This window comes from Calidris pugnax, unplaced genomic scaffold (assembly GCF_001431845.1).
Source record: "Calidris pugnax isolate Ruff unplaced genomic scaffold, ASM143184v1 scaffold225, whole genome shotgun sequence".
Taxonomy (NCBI): Eukaryota; Metazoa; Chordata; class Aves; order Charadriiformes; family Scolopacidae; genus Calidris; species Calidris pugnax.
In genome coordinates, this window is record NW_015091072.1 from 5,723,894 (window position 1) to 5,743,567 (window position 19,674).

The following is a 19,674-nucleotide window of genomic DNA, read 5'->3' on the forward strand; positions in this document are numbered from 1 at the left end:
GATATGCCGCATTTTTGCCTCAACAAGCTAATGAACGCAGAATGTCCTGTACAACAATGTCTCATGAATGTGGAGGCCAGTTATGCTTGGCACTGCCTATTGATTGAGTTTCATGTTGTGCCCACCTCTGAAGTTACCTTTTTCTTTAATTTATGTTCTCTTTCTTTGATAGCATAAGGAAGGTAAAGAACAAGAGCAAAAGTATCCTATGGTCTTTGATGCATTTTCTACCCAGCTCAGTATCACAATTCAAAAATGGCTCTTCTTTATGGTTTGGAAACACTATGCCTCTGTCAAAAATGCTCACTTTTGCCTCTCAAAACTTTTCACCTCTTCCCAGGGGAACTAGTTAAGCACAGTCACACTCAGTCAAGAGCAAAGAATTGAAAACACCTCCTAGAGTGACTGTTTGCATTCAACTCTCTCTTCTGTCCTCCCTCACTGAGCTGTCAGGGTCTTTAATCTTCCCTTTCCCTACCTGATCCTCTTACCATGTGGGTCTGACCCAGCTGACATGGCTAAAAGCTTCATGCAAGTATGGCTGTCAGGGGCTACTCCAAGTACACAGGTCAGAAGTATTGGTGTGAATGAAACAATAAGCAATGCTGATAATAAGATGTTTCTGACCAGGATCTGTTTGTACCACGCATCTCATTCATGTACAAGCAAATGGAAGAAACACTATTTTGGCTCCTTCCTGACCATCCCACCAGCAAGGCTAAATGGCCTCCTGCAGTATGAGAGGGCTTCTGCCTCGTGAGATTTTCACCTCAAGTTGGCAGCCTCCAGTGAGTTAGTATCAGCTTGGACTGTTTTGCTGCCCCACCGGAGCTGCCTGTGCTGGTGTGACTGGGAAGGCTCATCTCCCCCTTTAGCATATACAGAGCTTGGGGAGCTCTCCCAGGCTCCTTCAAGCCTCATAGCTGGCTGACACTCTCCCACCACCATGGGAAAAAGGGCTGGATGGCACCTCCTCTTAGAGGATCAGGAGCCTCAAGAGGAGGTGCAGTACTTCCAAAAGCTGCTGGGAAGCAGGGAAGAGGCTATTTAGCAAGAATACGCAATGCCTCCCAACCCCTAACACCCAGCAAGGGGATTTCCTCCTCAGCCCTCAGTCTAACCCTACACCAGCCTTTGCTGGCCAACCTCAGATGCATCCCCAAGAGGCTGAGGGAGGCATCCATTTCTGGAGAGGCCCGTTCCCTAGCAAGGTACTCACTCACCTGTCTTCTCTTCGGTTTGGCTGCTCTCCACTGTCTCCATTTGGGGTTGCGCTGTTGCCTTGGCAGTAGCATCCTCTGCAGCAGGGGTGGTGGTGGCAGTGGTGTCAGCAGCAGGCACGTCGGCTTGTTTAGGCTCCTCTTTGTCTTGGGCTTCGTCAGCCTTCAAGGACGGCGAGTTATCAGTGGAAGCTTTAGTGGCACTTTCCGTTTCGGCGGCGGCAGCAGCAGGCTTCTCCTCCGAGGAGGCAGCAGGGGTGGCAGCCTGTGGGGCTGGCTGCTCTGAGCCCGTGTCGGCGGCTCCGTCCCCTTTTTTCTCCTCCGCTGGCGCGCTGCTGTCTTTGCTGCCCTCCTCCAGCTGGGCACTGTCAGCGGCGGCCGCTTCTGTGGCAGTGGGAGCCTCGCTCTCTTTGTTCTCGGCCGCTCCGCCAGCAGGGCCTTCCTCCTTCTTGTCGGCGGCATCAGCCTCGGATGCCGGGGCATCTCCCTTCTTCTCCCCCTTGAGCTTTTTCCTTGTTATGTGTCCGCGGAAGCTGGCCTGGATTTTGGTGGCTGCCTTATGAGCTTTATCTTCTGGTTTGATGCCATCTTGCTCGATCTTTTGGTCCCCGTCCTCATTTTTTTCAACCTTTAAAGAACAACAAGGGAGGAGGGCAGAGGAGAAAACAGGGAGAGAAATTAAGATTTCTCCAAGTGCAGCCCAGGCTCTGGTTTCACTGGCAACGTCCCACCTTCCCCTCCTGCTAACGAGTGACAAGTTTCAAAGCAGCCTTTCCATTTGGTGTGAGTTTGAAGCCAGGTGGCTCTAATTTCATCCTAGGGCTGGACAGACACAGGGGGTTTGTAAAAGGAATTTAAAGCACCTCATCATCTCTGTCAGTGATGCTGAAAGCACCTTGGCTGTGTGGAAAGGCTTGCACCAGCTGGGTTGTCTCTATTCCCATGATTTATTTTCCCATCCATTTTGAAATATACCAATTTTTTCCCCTACTCATTTTCAAAACACTCTCCTGAGAGGGATTTTCACAGTCTTTGCAAATCCACCTGTGCCTTTAAGCCTTTGTTTCTTTTTAATGACACCTTGTTTCACAGGTGTGGGACTCTAATGACACCAAGTGTTCTGTCCTTTATATCTTTTTTGGCTCAGGATTGCCAACAGAGAATAGCATTGCTGCCTGCCCCACTGCAGATGCGTGCTGTCAGACATGGACAGATATTCACAGGTTACACTCCTCACAAATGCCCTGCCCACAACCACTCCAAGCACTTTGCCTCTGTCCCCCACTCACTGTTTCAATGAAGGAATAACAGGCAGATAGGTATCAGTCTTTCCAATTTCAGCGGATTATTATTATTTCAATGACTATCGGGGGAAATTCAGCTTTGCAACAAGAGAACTGGCATTCCCCATGTTTTTTAGACTTAAGCTGTGCATTAAAGTCATAAATAGGACCAAACAGAGCCTGTGCCTTATGCTGGTCTGCTGCAGCCAGATAATGCTCAGCTTGTAAATCCCCACTGAATCTATGGGATGTACAATGCTTCACCCCAGTAATTTAGCAGCTCTTGGGAAAGTAGCAGCTCAGGTGCATATTGATGAAAGGACACTGCTCTATTAATATTCCCACTGGGAAGCATTCAAAAGAGCTCCTCGGAAGCAGAGCCACTGGCCTCTTTGCTGTCTGCACCTGGTTTCCAACACTGACTCGGGTCACAAAAGAAAGAAAACGAGCTGGCTGAGAAAAATAGCAGGTTTTTTTTTTTTTTTTTTCCTGAGTGGGAAGAGGAAACCACTCCTGAGGCCACTGCAACTGAGAGGTGCCAACTGGGGAAAGGCCCAGGACCAGAGGAGCAGAGAGAGGCGACAGCCTATAAATACATTCAGAAAGAGTGCAGCAGGAATAAGGGAGAAGCAGCCACTGCAGCAGGCACACCTGGCACTGGGAAGACCATGCCTGTGAAGAGGGGGAGACAAGACTGGACACACTGGCAGTCATCACTGGGAAACAGACTGGAAGTGACCATTTCCACAGCGTGGGACAGGGTCAGGCATACACGTGTGAGCGAAGCTGTGCCACTGAACCAAACCCTTGGCCACTGGCACACCAGTGATGGTACCCACTGTCTCCCCCTGCATCCCCAGTGAGCACAGGATCTCCCACCCTAGCACCGGTGACCACCTGGGATCGTTCCCCAGGTGAACAGGGGCGAGCTTGAGTGGGTATGGTGGCAAGGAGCAAGCAGCCCCAAACCATCAAGGAAAAGGGCTGCTCCACACAGGTGTGCAGGGGTGAAGATGGGCCTGTATGCTGCAGGAAATAAGTCTGGGAGTGAGACTAGGTGCCAGTGATGCCTATGTGAGTGAAAACGCCTGTGAATGAATATGCAACCCATATTAATACACAGAATTCAGCACGAGGGGTCTTCGTGCTCCTGACCATGCCCGGGGACAAAACGTTTGATGTCCCTATCACAGGGGCACAGCTGAGCACTTAGGTCTACACTTCCCCAAGTGCATTAAGTGACACGGTACGGAAGGTGGGCTTTCACGTTCATCTGGGCTTGTCAGAGAGCAGGTTATGGTTATGTGTAAAGACGATGCAGACATTACATGCCGTAACCACTCATGTCTGTCTTTTGCTTGCAGAGCTAACTCTGCACTACGTTATTCAGCATCTGGCATGAGCTTTCCAGCCTATTTCAGCACAAGGGGATGGAAACAGTACCTTTAAACTAGCACGTCCACACAACAGCTGCAATCCAGCCCGGGCAGTGCAGGGCTCTGCACAGGCTCACCCATCCTGCTCCTCAGCAAATTTTGCAGCTTTCAGTAAGTTCCCGTGTTGCTGTGGCAACATAACTACTGATACCTGGACTAACTGGTTTAAGGAGAGTTTGAGTAGGCTTGCATTACACTGTAGCCACAGCAACATGAAGATAGACTAGGTACTCATAGACTAGGTACTCCTTTACAGCACCATGTAACACTTAGATGCCCTAGCTTTGACTCTTCTCCCTAAGGACTGTGGCCAATTTCAAACAGCAGCAGGCTTGGGAGGCTGGAAAGACAATTTAGACATAACTATGAGACCCTAAGGTCCAGTCCCATATGCCTGACTCCTGCAAAACTATTAGTGAATGTAACAAAATTGTTAATCCCTGGACAAAGATGAAAACCATTGACTGAAGGGAGATCTCTCTTGCCCCCGGCCTTGCTGCTCTCACATCCAACATACCTCCTGCACCAACGAGGACAGCTATTATGAAGCTGCCCTGGCAGGGCCTCAGGGCTGCCACCGAGTGCCAAAAGTACGAGAGGACCAGTGAGAAAAAGATGTCAATGCCCATTGAGGTGCTCTGCAAAGGGTACCCTTCTGAGTTCTCGACATACCCCAACTTCTGCCGCTCACTGAGGTTTGATGATAAACCAGACTACTCATACCTGCAGCAACTCTTCCACAACCTCTTCCACCGCCAAGGCTTCTCCTACGACTATGTCTTTGAGTGGCTCCTGACTCCAGAGGAATTGCCCTGTTACCTGGGCTATGCAGCCCTGCGAAGGCTTACCTCCTCCCCACTGCCAGCAAGAGGCCAGGGCGCAGCGAGCCACAGGGTTGGCTCACCTGCTATTCTGACAGATGAACTCGCAGAGGGCCGTGACCCTCAGCCAGCCCTTTACCTGGCAGGGAATTGGAGAGCACTTTTCCTCTCCAGGGAGGTCAGACTGAGACCTCTCACTCGCACCCACCTCATTACAGAGCTAAGGCAGTCCTTTGCTAGGCCGATGACATCATTGTCCTCTTATCCCAGGTGGGATGACATCAGTTTGAGTCCTTGCCAGATAGCACGGTTTGCAGCCGCAAAATGTATTTGCAACAGGGTGCTTTCAGCATAATTTCAGATATAAAAGATAAGAAACACGAGGTTGGGCCAGAGGTGGAGTTTAAGGTCATAGATGAAAGAAATGTACTAATAGTTTGTCTGTTCCAACTGTGGCCCTCAAGAATCCCATTTCTGTTCAGTCCTTCCCCGCTGAAGCGTCCCAGGCATTTGAAATTACTTATTTTCAGGCTACTGGCCTGCAGCTACTCCTGGGGTAGGACACGGTATCCATCTAGTATGTGTGTCATGTTGTATAACAATGGATTGGGTGAGAAACAGATTGTTTGAAACTTCTGTTCACACACACAAAAAAGACAAGAGCTCTTCATCTGTGGATTACGCACACAGCAGATAAACCTTAATTAAGGAAGCTGCTCAAAAATAACCTGTATACAGTGAAGCTCCTGGAAAGCAATTTATCTTCCTTGGAAAGCTAAAGGGGTGAGTCAGCCCTGCCAGGATGTATTCAAAAGCATCTCAGTGGAAAACAAGAAATCTATCTGTCTTACCTGGGACTGTATTACCCTGGGAATTACAGACCAGTTAGTCTCACCTCTGTCCCTGGGAAGGTGATGGAGAGACTCATACTAGATGTCATCTCCAAACAAGTTGAAGAGTGGGGGGTTATTGGAAGTGGGCAACACGGGTTTACCAAGGGTAAATCATGTATGACCAATCTGATAGCCTTCTATGATGCCATGACCGGTTGGTTGGATGAGGGGAGGGCAGCAGATGTCATCTACCTTGACTTCAGCAAGGCTTTTGACACTGTCTCCCATAACATCCTCATTGGGAAACTGAGGCAGTATGGGCTGCATGAGGGGACAGTGAGGTGGATTGAGAACTGGCTGTGTGACAGGACCCAAAGGGTAATTATTAATGGAGCAGGTTCAAGTTGGAAGCCTGTAACCAGTGGAGTCCCCCAGGGGTCAATACTTGGACCCGTGCTGTTTAATATATTCATCAGTGACCTGGACGAGGGGACAGAGTGTATCCTCAGCAAGTTTGCTGATCCTCTCACTCACACCCACCTCATTACAGAGCTAAGGCAGTCCTTTGCTAGGCCGATGACATCATTGTCCTCTTATCCCAGGTGGGATGACATCAGTTTGAGTCCTTGCCAGATAGCACGGTTTGCAGCCGCAAAATGTATTTGCAACAGGGTGCTTTCAGCATAATTTCAGATATAAAAGATAAGAAACACGAGGTTGGGCCAGAGGTGGAGTTTAAGGTCATAGATGAAAGAAATGTACTAATAGTTTGTCTGTTCCAACTGTGGCCCTCAAGAATCCCATTTCTGTTCAGTCCTTCCCCGCTGAAGCGTCCCAGGCATTTGAAATTACTTATTTTCAGGCTACTGGCCTGCAGCTACTCCTGGGGTAGGACACGGTATCCATCTAGTATGTGTGTCATGTTGTATAACAATGGATTGGGTGAGAAACAGATTGTTTGAAACTTCTGTTCACACACACAAAAAAGACAAGAGCTCTTCATCTGTGGATTACGCACACAGCAGATAAACCTTAATTAAGGAAGCTGCTCAAAAATAACCTGTATACAGTGAAGCTCCTGGAAAGCAATTTATCTTCCTTGGAAAGCTAAAGGGGTGAGTCAGCCCTGCCAGGATGTATTCAAAAGCATCTCAGTGGAAAACAAGAAATCTATCTGTCTTATCTATCTGACATGCATGTATGACATCTTGGTTACAGTATTGTGGCTTCTGGAATAAAGTGACTATTACTACTAGTGTTTGTACAGAATCTAGAGCTCCCAGCCAGGAATCAGGTATATCTGGTAAGGATAGGTTTCATATATTAGTATTCCATCACAGCTCTGCTTCATTTACACGTTTATGTGTAAAGGAAACTCATATTAGTGCTTCATATTGACATATTCACAATATTTTAAGTGTGCATGCAATGTGTTGCCATTTTACAAAGAGCAAATGCCCTATGGTTCATTTAGAGTGAAACAAATCATAGATCCTTCAATGGCAGAAGGACTTGAAATCACTTAGGCTGATGGATACACAGCTATACATATAAGAGGACATACACAACATGTCCAATTTTTTGTTCGGAACATCCCCAGATACCCACTGAAGCCTGTGAGCAAAACTTTGCCCTTATGAAGCACGCTGTTAAGGTTTTATGTCTCTACCTACACAGCATACAACATCCAAGCCTGGAGGGATGATCCTCTCACCATCTCCATCTGCTTGTCTGCCACACCTCCAGGTTTCTAGGACATCCCTTCCCAGGCAGACTGTTCCTGTAAGTGAGACTTTCCTTGCTGTCACATAGCTGAGAGAGTAGGAGATGAGAAATGGATGTTTAAGACACAGGTAGGGAGGAGGTTAGTTTTTAGGCATCCGGAATGTGGAAATTGCAAGGAGCCATGACTCCAAGATTTCTAATCTCTGGTCCCCTTTCCACCTTCCATCTCCAAACCCACAGCTTACAGGGGGATCAAAATATGGCAATGAATGAAGAAAGTGTTACTATAACCTCCAGGCCCTTCTAAATGTCCCATGTACTAGGGGGGAAGGTGAAATGGAGAAACTAGACATTTTCCAGATGTTCCATGTGTTTTTAGCCACACATAGGCAAAGAGCAAGAAAGGAGGGGACTAAGTGCTTTGGTCGTGGCTTGCTGTTTGTCCACTTGTCTCTTGTGGTGCACTTCATTGCCTGGCCTTGGAAAAATAATCACATAGTTTTGTATTTTGGATGCTGGGATCAAGAAAGAAAATTAAGAAAGAACTTACTGTTCCATGGAAAGGTCTTTCCATATAATAGAGCCTCCTTTGCCCTCTGTAACTTTCCCTTTCCTGGGGTTTCTTTGCCCATCAATATATAGCATGTCAGCCTCCTTAATATTCATCTAGGTTCAAGCTGCTATACTCTCAGTCATCACCCACTCCTTTGCCGCTCCTTTCCATCCTTAGATAGGAGCTCCTCTTTAATGTGACACCAAATCCCAGAGCCTTTGATTCACATTGCTGTCTCCTGGTGTTCTGAAACCCGTGTGCAAGGAGTTCAGATTTAGGATTTACACAGCTTTCACCAGAGAAGCCATCAATGCTGGCCAGAGCCTGGATGTAAGTAGGACCAGTGACAGTTATCAGCAACTCAATTCACAATCCAAGGGAAATACGGGACTTGATTATTAAGGAAAAAAAAACTAAAAAACCACCCACGTTCTCCATGCAAAAATACAGGGACCCTAAGTCATTCCTTTCTCATGATACCTGCACTAAGGTACATGTGGAAATCTTCCCTTCAGTTAGCTAGCTGAAGTCGTGCTGAACCAGCTAATTGCCCGTGATCCTTGTGGGGTTAAGACATACCTCAACCCATGCTCCAATCTTGACCAGAACACAACATGTATGTTCCTACTGATGTTATTCAAGGTCACTTATTTAGACTCACAAAGAAATTTAGGCACCTGACTTCCATTGATTCCACAGGACTGAGTCACCTCAATGCTTTTGTGGGCCTGGCTCTACATGACCTGATTTGTCTCAGAGACGGCATTTAAGGAGCAGAATGCATTAAAAAAGAAGACCAGCTGTCTCCCCAGAAGGAGTGTAGCATGGACACATGAGAGAGAGAAAAGGTTTTCACGCCTTGTGAAGTGAAGAAGCAATTTAGCACAGAGAACAGCTTTTTTTAACCCAGTTAAATGGTGTGAAGACACCTGGCTAGAGGATGACATCTCTCAGCACAACCTGTCTGCAAGGCGAGGAAACAAACAGAGTTCCTTTTTTTTCCCAGGATAACTATGGTGATAGTGGATAAAACACCCTTGAGAGAGAAAAGGTTAATTCATCTCTCTGAAGGCTTATGCAGGATAGTTCCCCAGGGTATAACTAGTAGGGTTTCAGCTCTCCAGTTTCAAATCCTCTAACAATGGAGTCTTCATCCTTTCCTCTACAAGATCCTCTCACATGTTGGAAATTTCTCCTCTTTTTTATGGTGCCTGGAATTGAATAAGCTAATGATGATCAGGAAGATGGATGTTCATGGATGTTATTCATTTGTGTACAGTGATTGAGAGGTACAAACTAATCTAAGCTAGACATATTTAGATATTTCCAGTATGCCTTCTCAATAATTCCACTATACTCTCCTCACCTTTTTTTTCTGACTCTCCCTTCTGTTTGTCACCCTGTTTCTATTAAGCTGGTGGTCAACCGTGGTGTCATCTACCACCTTGAAACTCCTATAACTCCAGTGTTTAAATGGAGAAAAGCACTCAGTACTGCCTATGCTGCCTTTGCAGGCTGAGTGAAAGAAGTAAGAGCCTTGCTGATGCAAAGTGGCTGATGTCCAGGACTTGTGCTTTCTGGAGGCTTTTCTGATGGCTTGTGGATGTCATTGGGAAAAAGCACTTGTCTTGCATCTGATCTGGGCTCTGTGCAGGACTTCAGTGGTTGTGGGGCACAGGATGCATTCACTCACGTTTCAACTCAAAGCACCCCGTCTCAGAGACAGAAGGAGGTTGCAGCTTGCCAAGCAAAGCTTTTATAGCTAATGTCAAGGGCATGTGTATATCCTGGGGTACAGCCTAAGTGTGTGAGAGCAGTTGAGGGCACACCGTCTGTATGGACTTCGCATGTTTGGCACGATCAACATCTATAGTCTTGCTTCAGGTTGGATCCTGGCACATACTGTGCTGTCAGTTGTGCATAGTCTCCTTTCTGGAGGGAAATACAGAAGGAGCCAGCCAGCAGGCATTCAGATCAAGGGACCAGAGCCTGGAGAGGAAGCAGGAAGGTATCCAAGTTGACTGTGTAAATCCACTCCCAAAATAGAACATGTTGAAGAAATTCATCAAAAAGACCATGTGAAAAATCTCCCTTGAACTCTGCTTTGATTAGAAAAGTCCATTCAAAGAATGGTTTCTGCTGCAGATGGGCTTAGACAGAAAAGCGAGCTTCGATGTCACTGGACTAAAGAAATTTCATCCAGGCTCAAACTACATGGTTTTTGTGGTCCTGTTTGGGGCAGTTCAGGCTAAGATGGTTGCTGCTATGTGACTTATTTTAAAGTAATACTTCAGACTCTGGATCCCATGGTGCACTGACCATGAGCAGGTAATGAAACCCTGATTATCTATCTCTGTCCCTCCCTGCTTTTTCTCTTTCAGTCTCTTGTTTTCTTGCTTGATTAGTTTTGGACTCCACCAAATAATTTCAGGGAATTGTTATTAACGTCTGGTGGCTCAGAGTGCCTGCCCCCATGAGGGCTGGACACATCTCCTTCTGTTCTAGCTGCAGATGAGGGCCAGAGGCTAATTTACAGCTCAGACTTGCTTCCCTGAGATCTGGTGCAGGCAGCTGCTGAGCCTCCCCAGAGTCCAGGGTTATGCAAGGTCTCTAGAGCCATTTCCACAAGAAGCAGCGGCTTATGTCCTGCAGCTCCTACCCCATTCCCTCCATGGGAACACAGGGCTGCACCTCAGCTCTGGTGATGGGAAATAGCTCTACTTCTCCTCAACCTGAGTAAACTGCAGGCAGGGATACTACAAGCCCTTCCACTGCTGGTGTCCGAGGTTACCTTGACCTTTTCAGGTTGCAGCTAGAAATTGTGAAGAATTTCATGCTGGGGACATCAGCCTGTGGGCAACTAGGCTGTGTCCCTGTCACTATCTCAGCACCCGATTGTGCTCCTTGCTGGCTTGCCCGGGGTTTTTGCAGCCAGCAGAATAACAATGAAAGGCTCAAGCCCCAAGTCCATCCAGTCTCTGAGCCTTCTTTTTAACTTGCCTGTTAACCTTGAACCTCCTCTGGTACCTCCTTCTGGCAGTGACTGCCAACACCGTGAAATCTCTCAACCTAGTGATGAGAGAGAGCTAAGCACCAAGTAGCTCCCTCCCTGCTTGATGGTAAGCTCAGGGCTGTATTTGTTCTATTATTATGATTATTTTAGTTTATGTAACTGGAAATGGGGGCAATTATCTTCTGAGAAAGCATTTGCAAGTTCATTAAAGTCAAACAAACATCCCCAGCAATTAGGGAAAGCAAGACACAGACTAATTCCCAGTGGCTTGGGAAGCTGCTTAGAGGGTGGGCTTTGCTATTGCAGCAGAGTCCCAGGCTTTGCCACTGCAGAGGTGGGCAGGGAAGGGGAGGCGTGGGGCTAAAACCCAGGGTGGGTAGAAGGGATACTTGGAAGGAGCTGGTCTGGTAGGGTGGAAGGCTAGGGGAGAGGAGAAGACAGAGCTCAAGGCAGAGAAGGAAAGGAATGAGAGTAGAGGAGAGGGAAGAACAAAGGAACCAAATGGAGAGGAGAAAAGGTGTAGAGAGAAGTAAGAGTTGTTCAAAGCCAAGGCACTGAATGAAAGAGATGCAAATAAATCAGAGGCTCAATGACAGAGACATGATACAGAGGAAGGGAGAATGCAGGAGAGAGAGAGGAAAAATCACTGATCCACATCCGAAGGGCGTGACAACGGGAAATGCCAAGAAAAAACAGGCAGCTAAACAGCTGAGCAGGGTCTCCTGGTGGCTCTGCATGACTGACTGTGCCACAGCTGAAAGAGGTGTTGGCAGTGCTCCCTCTGGCCCATGCCACCTTCCTGCACAACCCTGGCTGTCATTTCCATGAGCACTGGGCTAGCAGAGGTCCTGAGGACTCTGCATCAGCCTGCCTACAGTGCCCTGCTGGAGAGCTGGCCCTGTCAGTGAGCAGGCTGATTCAGACGTGGGTGAGTTAATTTGTGCCAGCTCCGAGCTGAGCCTTTCCTGCTTCTTCCCCATCCTGGACAGTGGAGGTGGAGTGAGATGGAGCAGCTTCTCCAAGGCAGCAGGGAGATGTGACAGGAAATTAAGGTTGTTCAGTCCTTCGCTTGTAGCTCTGGGTCACTTTACTTGTAAAATATAAAGGGTGATGCTTACCCTACCCTTGAAATCTAAACTTTTGCTGTGGTGTTGCAGGGCGGACAAGATGCTCTCTTGGATATCCTCTGCAATTTTCAAAGACCATCCTGTCAGTCATGCTCATGACAACTAAGGCTTCAATGAGGCCCATCTGAAGTACTGTGTTCAGTTCTGGTCTCCCCAGTTCAAAAAGGACCGGCAACTGCTGGGGAGGGTACAGCAGAGGGCTACAAAGATATTAGGGGCCTGGAGCATCTCTCTTACAAGGAGAGGCTGAGGGAGTTGGGTCTTTCCAGTCTAGAGAAGAGAAGGCTGAGGGGGGATTGGATCAATGCTTATAAATACTTAAAGGGAGGGTGTCAAGAGGATGGGGCCAGTCTTTTTTAAGTGGTGTCCAGGAATAGGAGAAGAGGAAATGAGCACAAACTTGAATATATGACGTTCCACCTAAACATGAGGAGGAACTTCCTTACTTTGACAGTGGCAGGGCACTGGAATAGGCTGCCCAGAGAGGTGGTTGAGTCTCCTTCTCTGGAGACATTCAAAACCTGCCTGGACACATTCCTGTGCAACCTGCTTTGGACTAGGGGGTTTGGACTAGATGATCTCCAGAGGTCCCTTCCAACCCCATATCATTCTGTGATTCTCTGAAATGCTTTGGCTGTGCACCAGCCTCCTCTGTCTTCCCTCCTTCTACAATGAACTTCTGCTCCACAGAGCATCTGGACAGGGATGTTTCTGCAGGATCTTTCACTCCCCACTGGTTTACACCTAGCACCTGCACGAAGAAGAAAAGATCTCTCTCTCCTCCCAAACTGCAGCTAATGCTGGGGTGAACTGCTACCTGTGCCCACAGTCACATAGAGCAGTTGAACTTTCAGCAGGGACAGGGGTGTGTATCCCACCTGAAATGACAGGGTGAACTCAAAGTTGCAACCAGAATTCTTGATCGGAATCTGGCAAGGACAGTAAAGTCAGTACTGCCTTTCTTACTGTTCATTATCCTCCTGGTCAGACCTGTGTCTTTGGTGTTTCTAATCTCCTGAAAATGAGCCTAATCCACAACACTACCGTTAGCCAACAGCTTTGCCATTCCCCAAAGAGCAGAATACAATCTTTCAAATCACCAGAGCTGCCCCCAGAAAAACCCAAGCAGCCAGAGTTGCAGGTCTACCTAATTTGATAAACTGGGTCTAAACCATCCATCTAAGATATCCTCTCTCATAACCTCTTCAGCTTTTGTTCCATCCAACATCCACACTGCACAGCTGAACTGTGTGTGTATCAGGATCTTTGTATCCCCAAAGAGCAGGAATCCATAGCAAAGGCTTCTACCTATTGGTATAGACTCCATCTCCTCACTGGGGTGGCTGGCTTTTTCTCAGCTTCTGGTTCTGTTGGGTTCAATGGGTCTCGGTGGCATGACCTCTCCTTACCAGCCGGGATTGGCTCTTCTGGCTCTGCTTCTTGCTCCATGGGCTTGCCTGACCCCACTAACACCAGCCTCAGCTCTACTGGGACAGGGTGTCCACCTTGCTGCTGGTGGCAGAGAATGATGGTGTTGAGTGCTGGCTCTGATCTTCACAGAAGCTCAGTTTGTTGATCTGTCTTGTGGATCTTCATGCCCATCTGGACTTGATTGACCCAGAGATTGCCCTCATGTCTACATATACTTTTCCCTCTGGCCTGCCCTTTCTCTCCACCCACCTTTACATCAGTGGTACCGTTGGTGCTAATGTGTCCTCCACAGATCTTCTGCAAGGTGGCTGATAGGGCTTTCACAACAGTATGTGTATGAACTCACCAAACGCAATAGGTAAGACATGGACCACTCTTATAGATCTGAATTCCTCACAGCAACAGTGTGTCTTGGATGACAGAGACCTTATAAAAACCTTCTGTGAAATCACTTTTGGCCTACATTTTTTCTTGTTCCTTTTATCTGTTTAAAGTACAACCAGAGAAAGGAGAGCGATCCTGTATCTCCTCCCTCCTTTGTCATTAGCTCAGATGAGAACAGGAAGAGTGAAACCTACTCTTAAGATATCAAATATAGGAGACAGGTCACTGGTCCCACTACGAGCTCTTAGACACTGCTGACTTACAGCAAAGTGTGAGAAGACCTAGATCATCCCTATTTCTCCTGAAATTTGTACAGCTTATTAACAAACAGTTGTTTCAAGATCTTATTGGAAATTCAGTGCCAAATGCAATGTTGGATGGTGAAAGTGGAGTGTAATTTCATCGATTTCAATCACATTTTCACTAGGGGTAACTTTTACAAGATCTCTGTGGTCTTCTGCTCCAAACAACTTGCAAGAGGAGACAGTGTTATGTTCCAGAAGGACTCTGAACCTAATTGAATTAGTATTTATAGTGTTGCAAGAGCCTCAAACGCATGGTGTTGTAGCAAGGTGTAAAGCATTGTGCAATATTTAAGCTGTGCTCTTATCTATTCCCTCCTGTCAGTTCAGGATGAGAACATCCTGAAAAGAAGCATAAGTGTCTGTCAGTACCTGAAATGGTCTCCAGGGGGGACCTATATGACACAGTTTCTTTCACCCAAGAATCTGGGTGAAACCTGCCTGCCTGAGACCATGCACAGTTTGTGTAACTTCAGGGCTTTCCAAGTTCCTTAAAACTGATGAATTGGGCCTGTGATTGCAGCTGTCACTCCTGAGTGGCACAGCGCCGAAGGCATAAATGTTGTGCCATACCCCTCTCCCATCCTTCAGGTAGGGTTGTCACTGCAGCACAGACATGGCTTTGATTGGAAAGATCCTTTGGGGCCACAGGCAGCTGAACACGAGACCCAGTAGCCTCAGGGCTTAATCACTTATTCTAGAGACTGGCACTGAGCTATGGGAAATGCACATGTGGCTTCAAGCCATTTTGTTTCCTACTTTCCTCCTCCACTGTATACAGCCCTATTGAAAAGGGGGGAAGGGGGAGGCAAGCCTGCAGTGCATGCTGCGATAGACCCTTTGTGGACACTGTTAAGTTAGTGTTATAAAGACCTCCAGCCAAAAGGAACATGTTGAATAGATGTGCTAGGAAAAAAAGCCACAACTGTTTGGATTTGCCACTTATGAGGGCTAGTATATCACTGCTACATTTAAGTAGTCACCCAGATCTTCTCTGAAGCTTCCTGCTGTAGAATAACTGTTCTTTCTTTCCATTTTTTCAGTCCCTGGGCTTCCCACCTTTAAGCTGTTATTATAACAGAGCTTCAATAAGCTTTAAACATCTTGGTCCTAAAGTCTTCTGGCTCTTTTCCATTCTTCACTCAGGAAGCATGGCAGTAGCCTCAAAGCACTGTGCATTGTAATGTGTTTTGGCCAGGCACACAGTTTGATCACTCTGTATCTGGTGAATCTGTAGCACAACCATACTGTACATCCAGGCATCCCTGGAGCTCTCCCTATGGAGGGTTTTACTCAGCAGCCACTCTGGCAGAGAAGTTGAGGGAAAAGGGACCCCTGGTGAGGATGAGGGGATGGCTGGGCAGGGTGCACAAAGCTCCTTCCACTTCTTTCTGCTCTCCCACAGGCTGAGGGAGGTGGGGTTGTTCAGCCTGAAGAAGAGGAGGCTCCAGGGAGACCTAATAGCAGCCTTCCAGTACCTGAAGGGAGCCTAGAGGAAGGCTGGGGAGAGCCTGTTTAGAAAGGCCTGCAGTGACGGGACAAGGGGCAATGGCTTCAAGCTGGAGTGGAACAGATTTAGACTGGAGATTAGGAGGGGGTTCTTCACTGTGAGGGTGGTGGAGCACTGGAACAGGTTGCCCAGGGAGGTGGTTGAGGCCCCTTCCCTGGAGATATTCAAGGTGAGGCTCGACGAGGCCCTGGGCAACCTGGTCTAGTTGGGGGTGTCCCTGCTGACTGCGGGGAGGTCGGACTAGATGACCTTTGGAGGTCCCTTCCGGCCTGGGCAATTCTATGATTCTATGATACAGAAAGAGTTTTTATTCTGAGAATGACTTGTGAGTTTCTGGAACAGGAACCTTCTTCCCTCAGGTTCCTGTGCAAACCAGACAGAAAGCATGGGGAGGTATGCACAGATGATTTGACACCAGAAAACGTGCAGTGTTTTCTCTTTTCTTAGTAAGGCCAGGTCACACTGCATAGCGTTCTCACACACTGAAGATTAAATAATTAGAAATCTCTAGGGTCCTCGAGGCCCTTTCTGCAGTAGGGCTGATTTTCTTCATCTTTAGCCCAACCTGCAAGAGCAGTGTTTTTTACCAGTCTTTGGATATTAGCCCCAAAGGTGATTCTCTGGCTTTCTCTGGGATTTTATTCTTCTGGTAAACTGAAGAGTTCCTCCCAGAGTTTCAGCCAGCCCCCTGTGCCTTGTTCATGTTGAGAACAGCTTGTTTTTCCTTTCTTAGTAAGACTCCTTCATGTATCAATAGCTCTCACCTCTCACAGCATCCTTCTTTGCCAGATCACTCTATCACTCTTCCTAGCCCTCTTTAGCCCTACTCGGAGATCTTACTTTGCTTACTGAACTGATATTTGTTCTACTGAGAAATGACTAAAATGCCTCTCCAGCTTTAATGAATAATGAAACACTATACTTACAAAAATAATAATTAGCAATATAGCTAAAAATAAATCAATGTGTGGATCAGACTCCCAAAGGCAGTAAGAAAAGCTGCAGCCATGAACATAGATGGTGCTGAAAATAGCTCAGTACTTAGGGGAAAAAAAGGGGAAAAAAAAAGCTCAGAGGAACTTATGAATGGCCGAGTGTCCTATAGATAGATAGCAATCCACACATATTGTTAAACACAGTCCTGAGTCTGACTGCTCCATTTCCTGTCAGCCACCCCAAAAAGCTATTCGGCACATTTAGGAGTTTTCTGAGGATTTCAAGACGTTGGGTAGCTGGAGCACGCTAGGTCAAGTAAGATGGAGTGGAAGGGTATCAAACACTTTTCAGAGGTTTTCCAAGAGTTTCCATCTAGGCTCTTATTGTACTACGGGTGAGCTTCCAGATGAAGGAAGAGGTGCCCACTGTGAGAAGAGCCAAATGCAGGATTTATAATGATGAGAATGAGGATTTACGATGATGACAACTATTTCTACATCTTTGGGATATTATCTCCCTTGTGGTGCCAGGAAAGGAAGCAACGGAACAAGCAACAGGAGTTAAGACAATGGGAGTGTGCTGAACACAAGAAAGGCACAGGCAGCACACAGGTTTACAGACGAAAAACAATTCATACACAATAGAAACCAGCTTGCTTTCTCCTAGCACCACCTAAAATATAGAGCCATTTCTTGGTTGAAAGACACAATTCTTGATTCTTCAGGAAGTCACAGGACAAGGCTGGTTCTTGCCAGTCCCATTTACTGACCCATTAACAATAACAGTACTGAGTCCTTCATGAGACACATCACTGGAGTTAGGCAAATGGCAGATCTGCTCAAACGAAGCAAAGATTATGGTATGTCAATGTGTACATTATGTGGCCAGGTTATGTCATTAGTTGTACTCTACTCTTCAGATGAACTGGTGCCTCATCTGTGAAGACAGACACAAATCATGCAAATTTCATTATAGTGAATGGTTACCTAAAATTTTAGGCCAAGGGTATGGCTTTTTCTTCCACTTTTTCTTTCTTTTTTCCCCCCTCCCCAGTAAATTCCTTTTTCCTCCTTCCCAGTCAGCGAGAGAAAATCATATTGTATAGCTCTCACAAACTGCATGTCACAAACATGCACACACGCATATATATAAATATAGTGGAGTGAGTAATTTGCAAGAAATCCACTGCCTGAAGTCAGTTTGCATAGCCAACTCACTAAATCCTGCTGAAATGAAAACAGAAATGAAGCCTAGATAGAGAATATTTTCAAACAGATTAAATTCAACAAGTCATCCCTTCAAGAAAGAATGCACAACCACTTTCTGTATTCTTTCAAACCAGTCACTATCTCAAGGGTTTGGGATCTGTCTAACCCTTAGTAATATCTAAGAGTACTTGGTGTAGAATTGGAGCACCTATTGGGGCTCTCAGGTAACTAACATTTTGATCTCTAGGAAAAAAGTTTCCACCTGTATTTTGCTTTGGTTGCAGAAGCAATTATTTTGAAGCCTGAAGAAAATATAACACATCCCCCCAATATGCCTGCTTTCCAGATGGTACTCTCACAGCACTTTACAAACATTCATGAATTATTAACATTTTAGTATACATTCCTATGCTTTAGCTCTAGTGGGTCAGCATAAACTTGATTGAAAGAAGAATTAAAGAGCCAGGTTTTAAGAAACTAATGGTGGGATCTTGACAAATGCCTTCTTGCCTTAATCCTATTGCAACCAGCGTGAATTAGGCACCAAGCCTTTTTGAAAATCCTGCTAGGCTCCTGCCTATATAAATATTATTTGTTAGGACAGTTCTGTAAATTACCTGATACCACCCTGCCGCTGTTTGGAACTAGGCTTGTAAATATCTGCTGAAAGATTGCAAAGTAAGACAAAGGAGCTTAAAGACTTAAAGCGTTAGTAGGAAATCTGGATATTTGAAGCTTAGGAAACTCAGGGGTATAAAGGGATTAAACTAAAATCTTGGTCCTATTTTTTGCAGTTGGAAGCTGGAAAGTTAAAATGCGGGAGGCAGAGGCTTGGCAAAGGAGATCTCGGGGTTAGGGCAGCCGACAGAGGGCTGTCCCACAGCACTGCCCTACCTCTGCTGCCCAATTCCTCTGTCACCCTGGCCCACACTTTGCATGGGGTGATTCCTGGTGGCATGTTCTGCATCTCTGAGTATCTGGCTTCACAGACCTTGAGTCTGACTTGGAGCAGTGCTAAGCACTCAGAGCTGCAGCTGGCAGTAATGGGAGATGTTTTCAGGTATGTGTAATTCTAAATAAAAAATACTAATAAAAGTCAGGTCTTCTGTTTCTCAAATTCAGCACATAAAATTAGGGAGTCCTGCTGACCAAACTCTCTCTTTGTGCCTCAATTGTCCATCTGCAAAAATACAGAAAAAAATGCTCAGTTATCTCACATGGGTGTTGCGAAGATTTACTAAGTATTGTTAGGGATGTGCTCAGAATCACAAGACAGCCCAGGAGAAAATTAGTATTTCTGATTTCAGAGCAGAGTTTGAATAGTATTTATTGAGCAAAGCTGTGGGGTCACACGCTGACTTATTATGAGAGAACAATATTGAATGACTGCTCATTAAGTGAGCACTGTCCATTCTGTGACCTGAATGCCGTAGAAATCCCTGGAAAGAAAAGTAAGATGTGTTGCTGTTATTAGAAATCTACTGAAATACAACGACAAGAGAAGATCATGCTGAGCTTGCACAGGCAACTGCACTTCCAATATTGGCTAATTTTTTAATACTTGGCTTGGCAGCCTTAATAACTTTCTTCTAGCATCGTTTCTCTGTGGTCTTTTTTCACACGTACACTAGCTCATGGTGAAGCTGAAGCCTAAATCCATTTCCTCTCCTACTAATGCAGGACAATTCAACTTTTACCCAGATTTCACTTTCAAAAAGGCAATTGCCTAAATCATGGGAGCTCAAACTTCTTGGCCTCATAAGCCTCTTGAAAAAACCATACCTCCCAATGCCCAAGAGGTGTTAAACACCTACCCAGTACCTTGGGCAAGGTGAGGGATTTTTCAAGTAGCTCCCGGGCAGAAAACAGCAATGGCTCTCCTGGGCCCCAGC

At 46.4% G+C, this 19,674-nt stretch overlaps 1 protein-coding gene across 1 annotated transcript in view; it reads right to left on the reverse strand.

The window, feature by feature from the left end:
* The window catches only part of GAP43 (growth associated protein 43), a 64,256-nt gene that overhangs the window by 26,986 nt on the left and 17,596 nt on the right, over window positions 1-19,674 (reverse strand). The window contains exon 2 of the mRNA XM_014957203.1: window positions 1,224-1,848. Coding sequence (XP_014812689.1) covers window positions 1,224-1,848 — 625 coding nt within the window. The remainder of the gene's footprint in view (window positions 1-1,223; window positions 1,849-19,674) is intronic.